This window comes from Engystomops pustulosus, chromosome 8, assembly GCF_040894005.1.
Source record: "Engystomops pustulosus chromosome 8, aEngPut4.maternal, whole genome shotgun sequence".
Taxonomy (NCBI): Eukaryota; Metazoa; Chordata; class Amphibia; order Anura; family Leptodactylidae; genus Engystomops; species Engystomops pustulosus.
The window spans coordinates 80,511,730-80,531,620 of record NC_092418.1 but is presented as its reverse complement, the minus strand read 5'-3'; the positions used below and the strand labels follow the sequence as shown (position 1 = coordinate 80,531,620).

At 39.4% G+C, this 19,891-nt stretch overlaps 1 protein-coding gene across 1 annotated transcript in view; it reads right to left on the bottom strand.

The window, feature by feature from the left end:
• The window catches only part of COL6A3 (collagen type VI alpha 3 chain), a 93,476-nt gene that overhangs the window by 61,079 nt on the left and 12,506 nt on the right, over nt 1–19,891 (bottom strand). Inside the window, exons 2-4 of the mRNA XM_072121452.1 lie at nt 8,860–8,985; nt 3,549–4,148; nt 1,347–1,949 (exon numbers count right to left, since the gene is read on the bottom strand). Of these exons, the coding sequence (XP_071977553.1) occupies nt 1,347–1,949; nt 3,549–4,148; nt 8,860–8,956 (1,300 nt within the window). The 5' untranslated portion in view covers nt 8,957–8,985. The remainder of the gene's footprint in view (nt 1–1,346; nt 1,950–3,548; nt 4,149–8,859; nt 8,986–19,891) is intronic.

Below are 19,891 nucleotides of genomic sequence, written 5' to 3'. Positions count from 1 at the left end.
GAACACAGTGAACACAGGATCATTTAAGTGAAAAAGACAGTGAAGAACACAGTGAAGAATAGATTACAGATGTTCGGCACATCTGCTTACTTGTCGGAAGATACGCGCGGAACGGCAGCAGGGAGACATCAAGCAGCACGGGGAGACATCGGGCAGCGGGGAGACATCGGGCAGCACGGGGGAGACATCGGGCAGCACGGGGGAGACATCGGGCAGCACGGGGAGACATCGGGCAGCACGGGGCAGACATCGGGCAGCACGGGGGAGACATCGGGCAGCACGGGGGAGACATCGGGCAGCACGGGGGAGACATCGGGCAGCACGGGGGAGACATCGGGCAGCACGGGGGAGACATCGGGCAGCACGGGGGGACTTCAGTGGAAGAAGAGGAGCGATCCCGGGACAGCGTATCACCCCGATAAGTAAGCAGATGTGCCGAACATCTGTAATCTATTCTTCACTGTGTTTTTCACTGCGTTTTTCACTTAAATGATCCTGTGTTCACTGTTTTTATTCTATTCTTCACTGTTCTTCACATCTGTTAACTTGTCGGGAGATAATATACGCGCGGAACAGTGAAGAATAGATTGCAGATGTTTGCATACATCTGCTAACTTATCAGAAGACATTCTTTTTCAATTAAATAACACATTTTATTCCTGAACCATGGTCCCTTTGAAAAATGCTCGGGTCTCCCATTGACTTCAATGGGGCTCGTTATTCGAGACGAGCACTCGAGCATCTGGAAAAGTTCGTCTCGAATAACGAGCACCCGAGCATTTTAGTGCTCGCTCATCTCTAGTCCTTACCTATGTTCCAACATGTGTCCTCCCATGACCTCCACCACGGAAGTGATGGGAGAAGAAGATTTAGACCAAAGGTAAGGACTGATAAGGACCGTAGGCATTAGCTCTTTTCGTTGGCCCTCTGTGGTAAAATTTCATCTGATGATTATTTCAATACTCTATAATGTCTTGTATTGGCTATTTATTTTATCCTTTACCAAATTTGGATATTGGTGGTCATGTTTCCACCATGTATCCTCCTGTAACTGGGACAGCATGTTGTCCTGATCATCAGGGACTCACTACTGGGTGAGGAATGAATATTAATAGTAGGATTACCACTGAAACTGACTCATGATATATGAGTATATTTTTTCCAAGAGATAGTAACTCAGAGAAAGACACTGTCGATGTGAAACTACCTGTCCACAAAGGGTAGCTAGTTGGTCCCATTCCAACTTTTGGAAATGGAGAGCAAAGAAAGCACAGTAAATAATAGTGTTAGACATTCATAAAAAGTACTAAAATAAATAAAATAAAGTAATGTATTTGCAATGTTACCTTCAGTTGGACCTTCAGTAATGACAACTCCTGTGAGTGTTCTTAAAGGAGCGAGCACTTGTGGCAATAATGATTGTAAAGGCACCTGCTTGAATTCTGGTGGTTTGAAAACCAAAGTGGAGTCAAAGGCAATCTCTTGGAGCTCTTCTTCCACTGCATTTTTGGACCCTACTGAGAAGGTCAAGATTCCTGCTCTTTTCAGGCTCTGAGCTGCCTGACTAATGTCATCTCTTGATCTCCCTCCAGTTATGACAACCAGGAGCTGTGGGATTCCTTCATCCACACGGCTTCCAGAAGAAGCTGTAAAGAAATTTCTCTGAACATTGCTCAAAGCAGCACCGGTATTTAGTGGGGTGGTGTTCAAGATCCTCATTTTTTTCAAATGTGCAAGCACATCTTTCTTAGCACCAAAAGTATTCAGGTAGAATTCAGGCTTCACATCTCTGGCATACTGGGCCAATCCCACTCTAATCAGATCAAGACCAATTTCCAGCCTGTTAACTATTTTTACAACGAATTCCCGAATTGCGGAAAAGCTTGGCCCTCCTAAATCACTGGAACTATCAATCAGGAACACTATATCTCTCTTGTTGACTTCCGTAACTGGAAAAAGAAAAACAGAAAAAGGAAAGATTTACTAGAACTAAGTTCAATTTAAATATATATATAGTTAATTATATATTATAGTTATTACTGAAATAATGCTACACTTACAAGAAGTATGTTAGACTATATATTAGAATGGTCAGTAGAATTCTGAATGGTTTCCAAGATATTTCTACAGCGTATTGTAAATATCCAGTATATGCTCTACTATTCGATCTACACTACAGATGTGTTCTTCTTTACCTTTACTCTTATTGTGTCGTTTTTGCTATTTGTATCACTTTTTGGCCAGCCAGTGGTTGGGATATAACCTGTAGCCTGATGTTGCTTTTGATATCTTGATAGCAAATAACCAACCTGACGTCTACATGCTGATAAAAGCTGTTACTTTCATTAGCCTCCAAATCTTTGTATTACAGAGAAAAATACTTATACAATTATGCTAATCAACCTCTGGCACTCTGGGGCATGTAAGGTAAGGTGCTTGGCGGTCTCCGTTGAGATAATTATGCACGGGTGACACCTATATCGTGCTTTGTGCTTCCCGCAGAAGTGCGTTAAGAAAAGCTCTTTATCGCAGCCGGCTGCTCACAATGCGGCTGCGTGCATGCGCAATACTTTTGCCAAGAGACAGGTGGTGCCATCAGCTCATGGTCATGGGAATGGAAGAAAGGGAGGAGGTAACAAAGCACAATATAGGTGCGCATAACTATCTGAGTGCCAAACGCCTTATCTTACACGCCCCAGCGCGCCAGAGACTGATTAAAATAATTTTATCAATTGTTTTTCTCACCAATACAGGTTTTGGGGTTAATTAAAATAATATTGGTATGGATGTTAGCTCAGCTTAAACTACTAGTATGTAAGTGGTTGTTTTTCTATAATCCTGAAATGGTGTCAGTGGGTAATAACAGTGGTGGAGTTTAAAGTGTTGGCCATGTTTAGGCCATCAATTATTGATCAGTGGAGGAGAACATCTGGATCCTGTACTAATTACCTGCTCTGTACCGTGTGAACACAGTGACACAAAGCCATAAAAACTTGGCTCCATGTCCCTATTGTAGTTGGAAGCTGTAAATACAACTGCAGCTCCCTTTTACGTTCAAAGGAGCTGTGGCGCATCTTATCAGTGGCAGGGTTGGAAGTTCTGAAAATAGGTCTTGAACTCCTTGCTAACTCCTTTCAATTAGCTTCGCAATTTGGAAAGCTTGCTGGAAGTTTCAAAAATACATATAAAGATATAATGATCAACTAAAACCATAAAACCATATCGGTAGCCATGTTCAATCTCCCAGCCCTAGGTGGTCATCTATATTATGGTAAGTAACAGGCCACCGTCAATCATAGTGATAAAATCTGGGGTATTTTAAGAATTATCACTGGACAGCTCAATTCTCAGAATGGGTACAGTCTGATCTATTTGACTCCAACCTATCAGACATTGATAATATTTACTTCTGAATTCTACCAAAGAATCAAAAGTATGCATTTCATTTAAACGTTTTTTTGTTTTTTTACTTGTACACATCTTTCTTGTATAGCTCTCACTAGGTATATTTAAACTTCTTCTAAAATTCTTATATATATCCTACATACCTTCAGTTACAATAGTTGGGGGCTGTAAGACTATAGTCCTTTGAGCTACCCCAGCAATGTATGGAACAATTTGGCTCTCCAGTTGACTTATACCCTGGACCTGGGGTGCAGTAAATACAAAGCTGTCATCAGTTGCAATCTGCTGCAATTCGTTGTTGTCTGCCCTTTCCACGGCAATGCCAAATGTGATGACACTGTTAAGTTTCAAAGCATTGGCAGCCTCTCTTAAATCATCACTTGATGGACTACCAGCGATCACCACCAGTGACTGTGGAATTCTTTCATCCCTTCGGCTGCCACCAGCTGAGCTAAACAACTGTTCCACCACATATTCAACAGCAGCCCCCAAATTTGACTCTTCTCCTCCAGAAAACCGTAGATTCTTCATGGCGTTAATAAGGCCACTTTTGGTAGTATGCTCATCCAAAGTGAATTCTATTTTGACATCATCACTATATTGTACCACTGCCACTTGCATCCGGCTCCTTCCAACCTCCAACCGCCTCTCCACATAATTCACCAAGAAGTCACGAATGCTGTTAAATCCCGAGCGTCCAACATTGTTTGAGCCATCAATGAGGAAAACCAAATCAGCTGAATCTGGTTGGTATTATTGATGGGGCAGTGGAATTGCATGATGAGTTAGATGAGAAATGGTGAAAAAAAGCAAGAGAAAAACAAAAAAAAATGATGGTAGAAGAGAAAGAAATGCAAAATGTGACAGTGTTAATTTAAGTGCAGTGATAACATGCAGATGCATCGTGTAGACATGTTTCTCTGAAACCACACTAAGAAACATGATGCAATGGAAGCAAGGGATGCTTATGAGATGCATTATCACACTTGGACCTCTCTGGTATCATATACATTGTTTTTATCATTTGTCATCTTTTATATTATGTCAAAACATGGGACATGTGCCACTGCAGAAACGTGTCATAATTTACCATACATGCTGGATATGGGCTTATGCTATGGTTTTATAAGGTTTTGTAAATAAAGTATTTTTGGAATCTAGCACGGAATGAGCACAGAATAAGCTTGGAATATAAACCATAAGATTTAGCATTCTATCTTTAATACCAGGAATATATACAATGGGGGGGGGGGGGTTTAAGACTGACACATTGGGCTTATTTATCATTAGGCTTCTCCTTGGGACAGTCCTTGATCTGTTTTTGGAGCTCCGCTGCCCATCATATTCATTAAAGTGGCTTTGGCACTTTAATAAAAGTGCTTTTGCTCTAATTGCTGGGTAGAATTTTTTTTAAAAATGTCCCAAAAAAGTCTCAAAATGCATAAAAAGTCCCGGCACATAGACAAGCAGGGGACTGAAGTAACTAGGAGATTTTTTATGAATCTGGCTTTGCATGGAGTTGCAGTAGCAGTAGTTCTGTATAGGCCAGATTAATGAAATGGTGGAAATAATCCTGTGAGACCTTATAGCAGTGAAAAGTCTCGAAAAACCTCAATGCAATTTTTCACTCAATGCAACTTTTTTACGCCAAAAAAGCCCAGCAGAACCAGTGATAAATAACCACCATTGTGTTGGTCTGAATACATTCCTGCACCGGCACCAGACATGCTGGGTTTACAAAGAGGTTCTGGCCTCTTAGTAATTCCAGCTCTGCACAGGTCTGAGCTGGAACAGCTGGAACCTGTACCAGTATTTCACCGCAGACTACAGTAAATTCATTGAGCCAGGTGTCTCTGCCAAGTGCCTCGCCCCATCATACTATGGCCACTTTTCAAATATTCCTATAGTGACTTATCATTGTTACAATGCCCCCTTGTATAAGTATACACCACCTTAACAACCAGAATGATAATGCTTAATTGTTAGTCATAGTGCTAAGAAAAGATACTTCCAAATTGCCATATTATGGGCTTATAGGCAATATAATTTACTAAAACCGACAGGTCAGAAGAATCTGTTTGTGTATGTACCCTATGACCTGTAAAATGCTGTAGAATACAATGATGCCATATAAATAAGGATTTTTTGGAGTTATTCTGCCTAAAACGTATAAGGGAGACAGATAAAGTAGAAAGGTGAAATGCTTTGGGACAGTTCTTTAAATTTCTGCAGTAGAAAGTGGCCCAGTGCCTTGAAGACATAGGAGTATAGTAACCCCGACCAGTGGAGAAGTGCCATAAAATTGAAAATGCATCCTGATAAACTGTTGGGTGAAATATCCCCGACCACCACTGCACAAAATAACATTTCATTACATGACAGGAACATTAAAATCAGCGTTCTGCATTCTGTTTGAATAGGAGCTGCCAAACCCCAAGCAATGGGCATCTGAAGTAGCATAGCAGAGACCTTAAAGCTATATCATAATGTAAATACCATTTCATGGACTTCATTTTATGTTTCTGTCATACATAGAGTGAAGACTATTAAACGAAAATCAATTTTTGATTTTTTTCACTTTCACTGCAGTATCTTTTAGAAGATTTGACACTCATGGAAAAATTTGCCAACCATGGAAACACATAGTTTACTAGAGCGACGTGTTAACTCTGCCTCTAATTCTAATTTTTTTTTACACCCAATAAGGATTTACATACATTTACATACAAGGGATCCAAAATATCTGTGATGGACAATGTACAGTTTAGTGGTCGCAAAGCTCATACGTCTCCGAATAAATACTTAGAACCACTTTGAGTAAAAATCTGCTTAAGGCCTTTTGTTATCTTTTTCTTTGTTTCTAGACATTCTGTTTGCTCTTAATTATAATTCGTCATCACTTCAGTTGTGATGCTTTATTGTTTCTTACTTTTTGTAACATATTATGTGTCTTGATAAAATGAAATCCACAAATGGAAACTTTATGGTCTCTTTAAATCAGTTACCCAATACCAGATGTAAACCTGGAAAGCAGTTATTCAAACAAGTAATGCAGAATCATGTTAAGGCATTTAAGACAATACCGGTGATGATCAGAGACAATCCGAGCCCTTAGCAGTGACCCATAGACTCATCATCTTCTTAATGTAGCTAATTTTGAAGAAAACAAGTGATACATTTGACCAATGGTGTTTCTAATGATAGTGTGAAATATTCCTCAAATATTTATGTAATGCAGTTCTTATGTATTTCTTATGTAATGCAACTTTAGTACAGCATCAGAACTTGTGGTAACATTTCTGATCCAATATTTAACTTGGCGGAACGTCTATATTTAAATATTATTGTGTTCTGCTGCTGGAAAATGCTAATAATTTACATAAAATGTGTGTGGTAAGTAATTACAGAGCATTAAATCATGATGAGTTGCCTCTGGGTGGTCTTTGGACTGGATATGTCATGTCATCACTGTATAAAATACACATCAACAACCACATTTATAGACATTTGAGCGGCTGGAATTTCATACTAGTCTTATTTGGATCTATCATAAGACATTACTCAAATATATACAAGCGTAGTAATATCATTATGGTAGGCCTGGAATTCCAGCTTTTCAATTACCATTAGAAGACATGTGCTCTACATAGTGATCATGCTTCTGACTCACATCAGATAGCATGTTTTCTGAAAGGTATGGTTGGCCATTTTGTGTAGAACATTAGTATTTGTATATTTTGCCTGCATTTTGTCTTTGTAACCTCATGAATTGTATAATTTCCATGGCAAAAGATGTGAAATTTACAGAGAGGTGAAGCATCATGGAAATATAAATTCAATAAGAGGTCAACTTAGAACATGCTTCTTCTGTCGTGACCTTACAACTTGTCCTACTCTGAGATCCAATGTTCCAAGAACATTATTTAATGTGTGTGAAAGAATAGGCGGTAACTGGCGGAGAAATGTCCTTGAAAGCGGCTGAGATGATGTCATTTATAAATTCTCCTCATCCCCAAACAGATTAATATAGCTAGTTCCGAAATATTTCTAACATGAAAAGATATTGGAAAGTAGTGTTTCTTAATGTGATGACTCTTTTTGGTAGACATGACTTCTTAGGGAGGACTACTGCTCTTGACTAGTGTTGAGCGAACCCAAACCACAAAGTTCAAGTTCACAGCGCATTTTGTGGGTTAAGGTCAACCCGACCCTTAACTTCATTAGAAGTTTGGAGCCAGGGTCAGCTCAACTTTCCCCCACGGCTAAAGCCAGAAACAATCATAGGTGTTAACTCAAACTCATCAGCAACCTGTAAATGGCTGTGGTTGCACACTGACATTAGCACTATGCATGGAGAGCAATGACACTCCCCAAAATGGTGGCCCGCAGCGCTGGCGGCCTTCATGTTGCAGTAGTTTAAGCATTGCTGAAAGAGTTGCCAGCAGCATTACAGAAGTTAACACCAGTGTCAGCACCCGAACCCAAACAAGTTTAAAAATTCTGACACTACTCTTGACATATCTTTCATATTTTTCCAAAAATAAAAATTCTGGGTCACCATTTCTTATAACTTCCTGGTGTTTAGTTTCTCTGACAAATTGATGAATATGAATAGTTCAGTCTAAACTGGCCATTCATCAGTTGAGGTGTGGTTCCTGTTCCCACAGAAATTCTTGTTGGGTTCAGTGCCCAAAACCTGAATTACTGTAAAGACCTAGATACTGAGAAGCAGAGCAGGATAGGTATGCTTTTTTTCTCCATGCTTGCTGTAAAGGGTTTCTAGATTCCAGGAAAACCACTTCAAATATTGTTATTCCGCTTGCCAAACGGGTGTGTCCTTAATTGATCTGATTCTATCAGCACTGATTCTATCAGAGCTTAACATGAATTGGTAACACCCAGTTGTCAATGTAGTCTAGACGAAATAACAGTAGAACAGCACCATGTAGAGTTTTAAGAAGAGATGATCCATAATCATTATTTATGGAGAAGTTATTCCAAAATAGACATATCAAGAGAAGTGACCGATGCTCTTAATTCTGCTCTTATTGTTCTTGACACTGAAGTTTTCTAAACTTTTCTTGGGCTTTGGTATAGAGTCTGCATATTGGGCATATTACATCTGTTTTTATTATAATGATAGTTTTTGCATCTAAGGCTCTGTTTGCATGTCAATTGATGGCTCATGTTTGTAGAATTGAACATTTTTGGAAACTCAAAAAGTTACTTACCTGAATTGACAGTAACATTTTGTAGCATACAAAATGCTGTATATAAGAGAGCAAAAGTTTCTCAAATTGTAAAAGTTAAACATAAGGCAATGCAAATACTGTTGTGTTGTTATCATTGTATCTAAGCATGCTTGGGTTTTTTATGGCATATATATAGTTCAGTGTAATGTATAACTTGTAACCTACCTTCATTTCCCACAATTGTTATTAATTTTACTCCTACCTTCTAGCTGTTGTGCGTCCATCCTATGAATCCCTGAGGACATAAGGCACAAAAGAGCCAATAGCGGCAATACCCGATGCTCCTTCATCTTCACCATGTATGGTAAGAAAGCACCAAATTATCAAACTGCAAAACAAATTATATAAATATACCAGATGCATTAAATTCACAAAAAAAATATTTTGTTTAATCATTTCAAGGTACGTTTCTAACAGTATGAAACTCATTGTAAAATAAATTGTCCCCATAACTAGTGGACAGTGGTAGGTATCTACCGATAGTGTATCACACAATGAGGCATGTCTCCAGAGGTTGCAATAGGATTGCCTATTGGAGATGCTAATATCAGAAGGTAAAGCAAATTAATTACAGTATATCCAAGTGCAGGGTTTGTATCGGAGGGGTCGTGGTTGATTGCTAGGCTTCCAATGCTCAATACAAGGCTTTGGCGCATGCGTAGAAAGGCCAATACTCTGTGTTAGCAGTATTCATTATATTGTTTAAATAACAGAGGGTGATATGACAAATACATTAAAAATGAAAACATAGAATGAGGCCATAATTGACCTTCTCTTTCTGAACATTTATCTTTATATTTACAGATATATGAATTTACTTAAATCTCTTCCCCACTCATAAGGATTAGGGTCTAGGTTAAATACCAACATTTGATAACAGGTTCTTTTTAAACTCTGAGATACTGTTTTAGATTCTAATTAAAAGTTTGCTTTTAGAACATGGATAGTGTTGAAAACCGATAATTTTCTGACAACACCATATCTATATATATATAAATATATATATATATATACACAAAATGATCTGTAATGAAAAGCGACTTTAATTGTAACTAAGCCAAAGTTTTAAGCCTAATTGCACAAAATAGAGGACACAACTTAGCATACTTTTCCTGAGGCTGGTAAAATTTCCAATTATTTCACTTCTTACAGTCACTGGATAGACTCATTTCCATACAGAGCGGAATAGGAATAAATAACCTGTAGCCTCCTCTCCTTATCTATCTGCTGTATCTGGGTTCCCAAAATACTGAAATAAATAGGACAGATGAGCTTCTTTCTTAATGAACTATATTACTGAGTTAAAGGATTATAACTATAATTTGCTGCAAAGGTTTAGCTATCCTTTAACTGTATTTAGCAGAATCAACATCAGAATATATTTTTGTCAGTTCTACCATAAAACATCATCTGTCACCTAACTTATATCTGAGTATTGGAAATTCATCACAGGTATCTTGGATCTGGACTTAATATATTTTGTGAAACCTTACCAAGTGCTTGAAATTCATTATTCCTAACAGTAATGCAGACATATATCTACCATACATGGATCTATCTGCACTACTTGTGAGTTATGAGAGTCCTGTACAGGACTGATTGCTGACGTCAATTAGCTAAGCTGCCTAATTCTTTTGGCCATGGTTCTGCCACATGTTCACGCAACGGGTAACCATCACAGCCTCCCAGAAAAGACAGCAGTTTAAGATTTTTTTTTAATGATTTTGTTTATACCAACCATATGCTAAAAAAAATCATACACATTTGGTTTTCATTAGAAGAGTACAATGCATTGAACCTCAGCCTTAAGGAATAGCTATATAGTAGCACAAGCTGGAGGTATCAAGCCTGAGACATCATGAAAAGTATGATGCCATCACTATGATTGCTATACAGTGGGGCTCATTTACTAAGGGTCCGCAGACCGTGATTCTGTCGGGTTTCCCGAATATTTCCTTTTTGTGCCAAATTGCCCGGGTCTTTGGCGCACGCGATCGGATTGTGGCGCATCGGAATGCTTGCATGCAATAGAAATCGGGGGTGTGCTGTGGGATAACCCGACGGATTCGGACAAACCACGGAATTTAAAAATGAAATTGTGTCGCAAGATCAAGCACCAGGAAGAAGAGGGAAGATCTCAGCGGGGAAGCAACACATGAAGGAAATTGGACGCACAACCTTAGTGTATCGCAGCAGACCCGAATCCTCGTCGGACAATGCACAGTGGGGATCGCAACAGGACCGGGTAAGTAAATCTGCCCCATTGTCTTATCCCGCAGTGTCACATGACAATCCCATTATAATTTACACCCAGATGAATCTGGGAATGGGGAATTTATGATATGAAGACTTCACATTCTCTCTATTTTAGTTTCTCTAATTATCCAAAGTGTTTCTGACATGAAGTTGAAGAGTATCATAGCGACAAAATTGCAGTAGTAAATCTGATCTACCACTAGTGGCACATCTCTGGCAGGTCACTTTGCCTTGTTCCTTGCCTCTGTGCCAGGGAGTGACATTACCTCAGCCTACTCATCCGCCAGCACACACCATTCACACATCTGAAATTAGAAATGTCTTCATATTGTTGGGAAGCGGAACCTATTTTCCATATAGACGCCAAATTTACAGCCTTTGGAAAGTACAATTAATAGCTGGTATGTGTCATTAAAGGCATACGTTAAGCCTGCCCAGTAATGTCCTGGCAAAGGAACAGAAAAGAGCCAAGTATGAACTAAATTATTTAGCAATATGTTGCATATGGCATTTTTGATTCTAGGCTTACATCCGGCATTTTATTAAAGATTCAAGCAGATATAAAATATTGTTTCAGGGCTGAACTATATAAGTCTTAGAACTTCATTCATAGATTTTGAACACTATTGAAGTCTTTCCGATTTTAATTAGTCATTCTGAATTTTTTAGTTCTGCAATTTTTATTAAACCAGATGTCTTGTTGGCTAAGAAGCAACTGGGATGTATTCAGGATAGGGTGTGTCCCATGGATGAACGACCTGGAGTTTTATAGTCTTTCATTTATCTGGTAAAGATAATCATATTGAAGGGGTTTCCCTGGAATAACCATAAATAACCTGTCCTCACGTTAGGAAACATCCAGCTCATGCTCCAATCCAGCTGTTCAGCACCAAACAGGGTCCACTGAGTTGGATTGAGTTGGCTCTGTGTCCTTGTAGTGGCTGAGTGATGTCACCGCAGCTGTGGCTCCCACTATATTTCTGTAGTTACAACACTTGACCACTATGAGGACACATACCCAACTGCTTCTGGCTTTGTGCACTCTGTGTTTATGTGGCACAAACCAGCTGATCTATGCAGAGCAATAGAGGATTATAATATAGGTGGTTTGGGCAGTAACCCAGGGCCCAAGGCTTCTAAGGGGCCTTTGGCCACCCAAACCACCCACCAAATTTTATACTTAGAAGGGCCTTTAACCATAAAATCATTATACATCTTTTCCTGCTCTCCATACACATGTTCACAAGAGCCATTTCAGGACCTTTTAAGGTCCTCCAAAGATCATGAAACCACAGATTGAAAGCAGCAGAAAAAACTGATTCTAGTACCAGATGTAGGGAGTGATTCCAGAATTGTAGAAGTATTATATTCATACAGCCCAGGACCCATGGCAGTCCTAATCTGCCCCTGGTGTAGAGATCAGGTGTGAGTCCCCACCTTAGAAACTGTTAATGGCATATCCTGAGGATAACCAATCAATAGTAATTCCTTGTATACCCCTGGTCTACAGAAGGTAGCCAGGATCTAGAACTAGGTCATTGATTTCAGGGTTCTTGTTTACTGTGGTAATTAATTGAGGAGTGTGTGCCTTCTATACACATCAACTTGACTTAGACAAGCTCAGCAGAAGATCTTACAGCTCAATAGAGATAGATCTCACGCTGAGAGATAGGAGCTTACATGAGTATGTTCTTAATCTGTAGAAGTTACTTTATTGACTAGATGCATTGTTTAGTATAATGAACATACATTTTAGATTAATGTCAGCCAAAGTCGCCAATCTGGGCAGGACCAACTGACCATCTTATATTTACCACCTGAGTCTCCCCTGATAGCAATTTCTGGAGAAGAGAAGGATCAGGCCCTTGGATTTAGAAGGATTTAGTTTTGATGGTAGATGAGTTAACATCCAAATTGTAGCAGAGACCTTCTTGTTTTAATTTTTGAGAATACATGGCATACCAAACTAATAGAAGGGACAGCTGTTGGCTAAACCATCGTTTGGTTGAGTTGACAGCTACTTTATGTGTGTGGACTTTTGCCAGCCTTATACATATTGCTCACCTGCTCAAACACTAGTGGACCGCTATGAGGTCAGAGAAGTAGTAAATTTGCAATAGTTGGGGAACCATACAGTGGAGTTGAGTCAATGCCTTTGACAATGATCAGACAAAGACTACAAGTATAAATCAGAACCTTCAGCCTCTTTTATAAAATATGGTTAGATTGCAATTTTGTTTTTAGTCATATGACCTTATCAGAGCTACTTATGGGATGCTACTTTCTCATTAGTTACTTTTTATTCACAATTTTTTTAAGAAATGTTCCCAAACAAAAGCCATCTGCAGATAAGAGACTCGGAAGAGATGAATCCTCTTCCCGCTGGCCGCAGAACTCTGGAGGATCCCTCAAGGAATAAACAAAGCCTTATTTTTACTGCTTTGTTAAATATATTTAGACTAGATGGAAACATTTACAAAGAGGATAAGACAACTGTGTACAAACACAATTGATCTGTGACACAGTCCGGACTTTCTGATAGTATGAAAGCCTCCTGGAGTGATCTAAAGGGAGATAGCTGGTGACATTGAAATTTCAAGCTCATAATCTTAGAATAATGAGTTTATCATTCACTATTACTGTATAGTACAAGTAAGTTATCCCCAGAAAGAAAGAAACTGTTACTATAGACTTGTACTTTGTACATCAATGTACGGCTCATAAAAGAGCTTTAAAGGGGTTGTCCACTTTTCAATAAATCTGTTCCATTAGACATTTCTCTAAATATTTATGTAACTGTACCTTTGACTCCTTTGAGAGCCTTTTCCTATTCTCACTATGCTGCCCTCTGTATATATACAGAACATCCTATTTCTCATTTCTGTCCTAATGGCATCACCAGCTGTGCCTCACTCTGAATCCTTTTTATTGAGCAACACAGAAAGAGGGGATGTAGGAGCAGGATGAGTCATTACTCTCTTGCTACAGGCCCTCCTATACATCAGTGCTTAAACATGTAAACAATGATCCATCAAGAGTCTGCAGGCAGCACTAAAGTAAGTACCGGGAATGCTGAATCAATTGATGAACATTCAGGGATTATCATTAAGGCAGTAAGGGCACATGGGCAACTTATGTAAAAGAGTGGCCAACAACTTTATTAAATACAAGTAATACAATTTTTTTCCCTACACCATCATGTTACCAACTGATAGCTCCTCCTATGAAATGGTGCCTGAAGATAGGACACTGTACAATATGCTCAGCTCTTTTTTCCTGGATGAAATGTTGCCTGCACACAGGACAACATATAAAATCTTCTTAGCTTCTGCTCTATAATGTGCTGGCTGCATTTTTGTATGGTTTTCTGACTTTTCGGGGGTCATGCAAGGGATTGTGTCGCATGCGATCAGATTTTGGCGCATCGGCACAGGCTTTCATGCAAAAGAAATCGGAGGGCGGGCCGTCGGACGATCTGACGGATTCGGACAAACCACGGGATTTGACTTTGAATTTGTGTTGCAAGACCAAGCACTTACATGCACCGGGAATAACAAGGTGAATTTTGGCGGACCTGATCGGGGAAGCGACAGATGCAGGATATCGGGCGCACGCTCGTATCGCGGCAGATGTGCATTGGAGTCATGGAACGCACCTCAGGGATCCCGCAGGGGCGGGTAAGTAAATCTGCCCCACTGTGTGCACAGTCTGCCAAGCTCCTTCTGCTGCAGATAAGACAAGCCTGATTATAGATCTATGGCTTCCTATTGATGTTTCTTTTACCTGAAAATCCAATACTTGCTACCACCAGAATTCCAAAGTTGCAAAAATTTTGCTATTGTAAAAAAGTCCTTTTTATCTGAATGATACCTGCAGACATCTATGTGCTTGATGGGTTTATGGGAGAGAAGGCTCCTTATAGGGCAGTGATGGCGAACCTATGGCACGGGTGCCAGAGGTGGCACTCGGAGCCCTTTTAGTGGGCACCCAGGTTGTCACCCCAGGACAGATTTCACCAGACAGGACTAGAATCTAACCCAGACATCTTCAGATGCTGCTCTCAATGTTTATTTAAGGTGACACATCCTTGACAGATTGGAACTGCAGGAAAAGTGAGAAGGTATAAACAGGGCCAGATTATCTTCCTCTTGCTGGCCCAATGATTCTTCCTGTACAGAGAGAACCTGGAGAAAAGCTATATGTCTGATGTCTAATTTTGCCCTTGTGCTTTAAATTGTATTGGTGTCCTCAGGGGACCGAAACAACTTAATGTTGTGGAAGAACAGGGAGCAATAAGTTACCGTTTAAATTGCCATGTTGGCACCTGATGGTAAAATAGTGGGTCTTAGTTGTAGTTTGGGCACCTCATCTCTAAAAGGTTGGCCATCACTGTTATAGGGAATAAAACCTCTAGGCAGACAAATACATAATGCAACCTTTAATTTGTCAAAAGGATGAATCCAGCTGAAACAAAGGCCAATCAAAATTCTGGCATTAGTTTAAAGGCAAACGGGTCTCACCATTGTTTACTTTGATCCAAACATCCGAATCATATGATCTGACTCTATGTGCAGAGTTCAAGCTTTGTCTGCATTATGGAGTTTTAATAATAATTCACCAAACTAAGGATGAGGGTGAAATGTGTGCAGCAGATGAGAAGATCAGAAGCATGGCAGATTCAAAGGGAGAGGGGACAAAGTAACCAGAGCCAGCTGTTCCCCAGGACGTCTGATTCATTGCACATGTGTCTGTGTGGGTCTGGGCTCTAGGACCATCTCTCCTCCGGCTCTGCTTTGCTATTGTAACACAGCTGGGTTTTATGACTGTCCTCCTGCCAGCTTCAGATCTCAGAGCTTCAAGCTGTCTCCTTCTGGGCGCACTGGGATTTTAGTACATTCTGAGGTGGGTAATATTAATATAATTCTATTAATGAATACTTAATGTTCTGTGGTAAAAATAATGAAAGCAAAAACGTTATTATTGCTTTTATTTCTGTACAGAATATTTGTCTTAAAGTAAATGAAATTCCCAAAATTTCACCATTTGCTTATTAGGCATAAATGAAAATCAAGAAGGACCCATGAGAATAAAGAATAGGTGAAAATCTGTTTTTATTGGAACAAAAAAATCTAAAAATCACAGTTAGGCCTCATGCACGCAAACGTGTGCTCAAGCGGGCCTAGCCCCTCCCCCTCTCCATAGAAAGCCAAGCGCTCCCGACAAAACGGCAAAATGAAAAAATGTGGACATGATAATCTTCCGGCCTGGTTGCGTTGCAACACAGGGTGCTCTTCAGACCGTGACCCATAGGTCCCATAGACCTCTATGGGGGCCATGATCTGGAAACCAATTTTGTGGTCACATCACGGCCGCCAAGGTTTCGATCCCAATGCTGGTAAGAACAGGTTATGATATTCTTGAGGTCAAATGTAATTTTAACACCATGAAGGCTTGTAGTCCAGATGTGAGAATAGTTAAATATAAGCAACATAAAATGCAGGAAACCACACCCAAGTAATTTATATTAATAAATAAATGTTTAATAAGATGATGATGATTGTTCAATCAATCATTTATGTAAAAATGATCACATCTCTGAACTACACATGGTTACAAAAATTTATAGAGAACAGAGGATCCAAGCAAGTAAGAGGTAGAGACACAAGCAAAGAAATGATGCTTAAAGAAAATCTACCATCAAAATCAAGCATAATACACTAGTGTCACTGTGGTAATCATCTTATATTTGTTATACATGGCCTCCTTCCTTTTAAAATCAACTTTTAGGATTATGCTAATGAGCCTGAACGCCTCTGGTGGGCGTTTCCAGAGCTGTTATAATGCGCATATCTCTCCTCCCTCTGCACTTCCCTTACCCGTGCTCTTAAATTACACAGGCAGAGGGAGGAGAAAGAGAGAACATGGGGTTACTTAGGATAAGTGCTGCTCATTATAACAGCCTGTGAATGTGCAGCATGGAAGGTCTCTGGGAACTTCCCTTTGATAACTCTTATGTTGATTATTGCAGCCTGGAGCTAAAGATCAGTAAATAAAAGGTGTATTCCCACAAAGACACATTTCTTAAATGTACTAGGGATAACAAAATAACACATTCACTAATTCACTGTTATAAACAAAATTTGCAACAAGTCAGATATGAGATTTCAATCTCTCTCTCTGCCCTTTGCCTCTAGCCTGTCCCCTGCATTCCAGGAAGGAGCTCACACTCACACTGATACACAGACACTGAGTTCCTGCCAGCAGAAGCATGAGGAGTACTACAAGCTACGGACAGATAAGTTCGTAATCTGGGGAGTCACAGCAGATCTAGTGTGTTGTGGAATAGCAGAGATGTAGGAGAGCTGACTGTGTCATTGTGTGCAATAGGCATCTAATGGATCTTATCATCTCATCTCTGATTTGTCTCATCTCTCTTTCTATGTGTCAGATACTAGTACACTGTTCAGAAAGTGTATATAAACCTGCACCCTGATAATTTAAACACACTGTAAGCTCATATAACTAGATGGATCATAACGTCTAGATGTCATAGTGTCTGCTTAGCGAGTCCCTGTCCACACCCTGGAATTTTGCACTGACCATCACTGAGTGATAGGAGCTAAGACAGCAATGAAACTTTTAAAACAAGTAAAATTGTAAAGTAAATGGTTAAAAATTATCTTTACTTTGTTACTTTGGGACTCAAATTTTAGAACTTTCCTGGGAAAACCCCTATAAAGGCATCCAGAGAGCTTCACCAAAGATTACATTGGGCAGATAGGCCCGTTTGGAACTGGAAGTTGTCTGGAAGTCGGGTGTAAGTAGGGGAGACTGCGAATATATACTTTTATATTATAAAGGTCTTATCTCATTTTGTAAATTTCTTACAAATTTAAAATTTTCAGCTTTCACTAAAACCATATTAATAGCAGAAGCCTAAAGGATGTGATGCATCGAACCAATAACAGAATCGATCAAAAATACATATCAAATTAATGGACATTATAATGGATCCATTAGACTTCTGTTATTATTGTATATGTACAAGAATTGCCCAAAGTTAATCAGAAAATGTTTGGATTTGGTTTGAACCTAAACAACAATTGGATTCGCTAATGTCTACATTGTGACAAGCTGCTGAATTCCATCTTCTCATCATATATGATTTTTATGTTTGGTTTACAAGATTCGGAAATCTGAAACCTAATTCAGTTATTTCCTTTGTGTGTCACTCGCTATTATTCTGCATATAACCATTGTGCTTCATGCAATGGCTGCCTGTATAACTTTCTATAGTCTTATAATTTATGACAACAAAGTGACTCAAACACAAGTCAGAGCTTCCAAGCTCTTCTCAAAGATAAACATAGGACCACCCAGTTGTAGTCATGGAGGAGTGTGAGAAAAGTATTTTTTTATGTAGGTACACAAGCAGATCCGCACAATATGGTATTTAGAAGCAGACAACTCTAATGTAATATAACAATGACCAATCTGCTTGGAAATTATGAAATGTTAATGGTTTAAGTCTAGAAACAATCCTGGATGTGCAAGTTCTAAAATACAACATTCATCCTCATAGGGTTCATGTTCCCCATATATATAACACACTGTTCATAATGTTTACATTGTAACAATTTATGTATGAAGCCAATGCATTACATACATGTTGACTTTGACAAATCTTTATTTAAATACTTGTCCTTTCCTGCTAGGCTTCCTATGTAGTTGTGAAGATTTCCCAGTAAATACACCCCGGTGGCCCTGGAGATTCTTACTCTTTCCTTTTATGGGCTGGGTACATCAAGTCTTTCCCAAATTCTAGATTTTCCATTCTACTTCTAGCTGTATATCTTATAGAAGGCATCAATATTAGCAATTGCAATAATTGCAGCTAATGTTTAGGTCGGTTTCAGCTCGTGAATCAAGGACCGGTTGCTAGTCGGATTTTTCATATTGACCACAGAACCCTGGGATGGGACTGCGATAGTGATATATGATACAAGGAGTAACTGATTCATTCCCCACTATAATCATTATTATAATTCAATGTTCTGCAGGGAAGAAGGGACTCCCTGTATCATGTATCACTATGATACTCAGAGTCCCATCCCCGACACTGCGGTCAGTCCATGAAACAGGACACTGCTCGATCCATGATTCTATAGTAGGCCGAGACTGGCCTTACTCAGGTGCTTCTGCCAGAATTATAGTGTTAAGTTGCTTCTTTTTTTGGGCTCAAATCAATTTACTATTGACTTGCCCCAAAAAGAACAGAACCTTGTTCCTTATTAGACAAAATCTAAATGTGTCTAGACAAGGGGGCATGATTTTCTGAAGCCTTGTGATGCACAGATTACAGTAATTAAAGGAAATCTACCATCAAAATCAAACATAATAAAACAGCGACACTTACTCATAGATCCAGGCAACATCCAGACTGTGGAAATCTTCTTATATTTGTTATCCATGGCCTCCTTCCTTCTAAAAATCAACTTATATTATGCTTATGGCCCCAAAGGGCGCTGAGGGGCACTTACCCCTCTCACTGTGTGCTGTAACTTCCTACCTGTGAGGAAGTTCCAGTTAGATTACATCGGGCAGAGGAAGTGTGGAAGTGCTGAGAGGGAGACAGTGTAACAGCCTGTGAAGCCTAAGCACAGAGGGGCTCTGGTAATGCTCCCCTCAGAGCCCTTCTAACTCATTAGCATAATTAGCATAAAAGTTGATTTTAAAAGGAAGAAGGTCATGGTTAACAAATATAAGTAGATTACCTCAATCTCTGTACCAGGATATATGAGTAAGTGCCCTGGTTTATTCATATTCGATTTTGATGGTAAATTTCCTTTAATACACTTATGTATGAAGTCTAGGCAGGGACTGCAAGAGGAATTTGCTTAATTTGATGCAAGTTTTGATGCTATCTACATCACTGTAATGATTTTTGCACATCTTATGACTGCCTGGACTAAATTAAT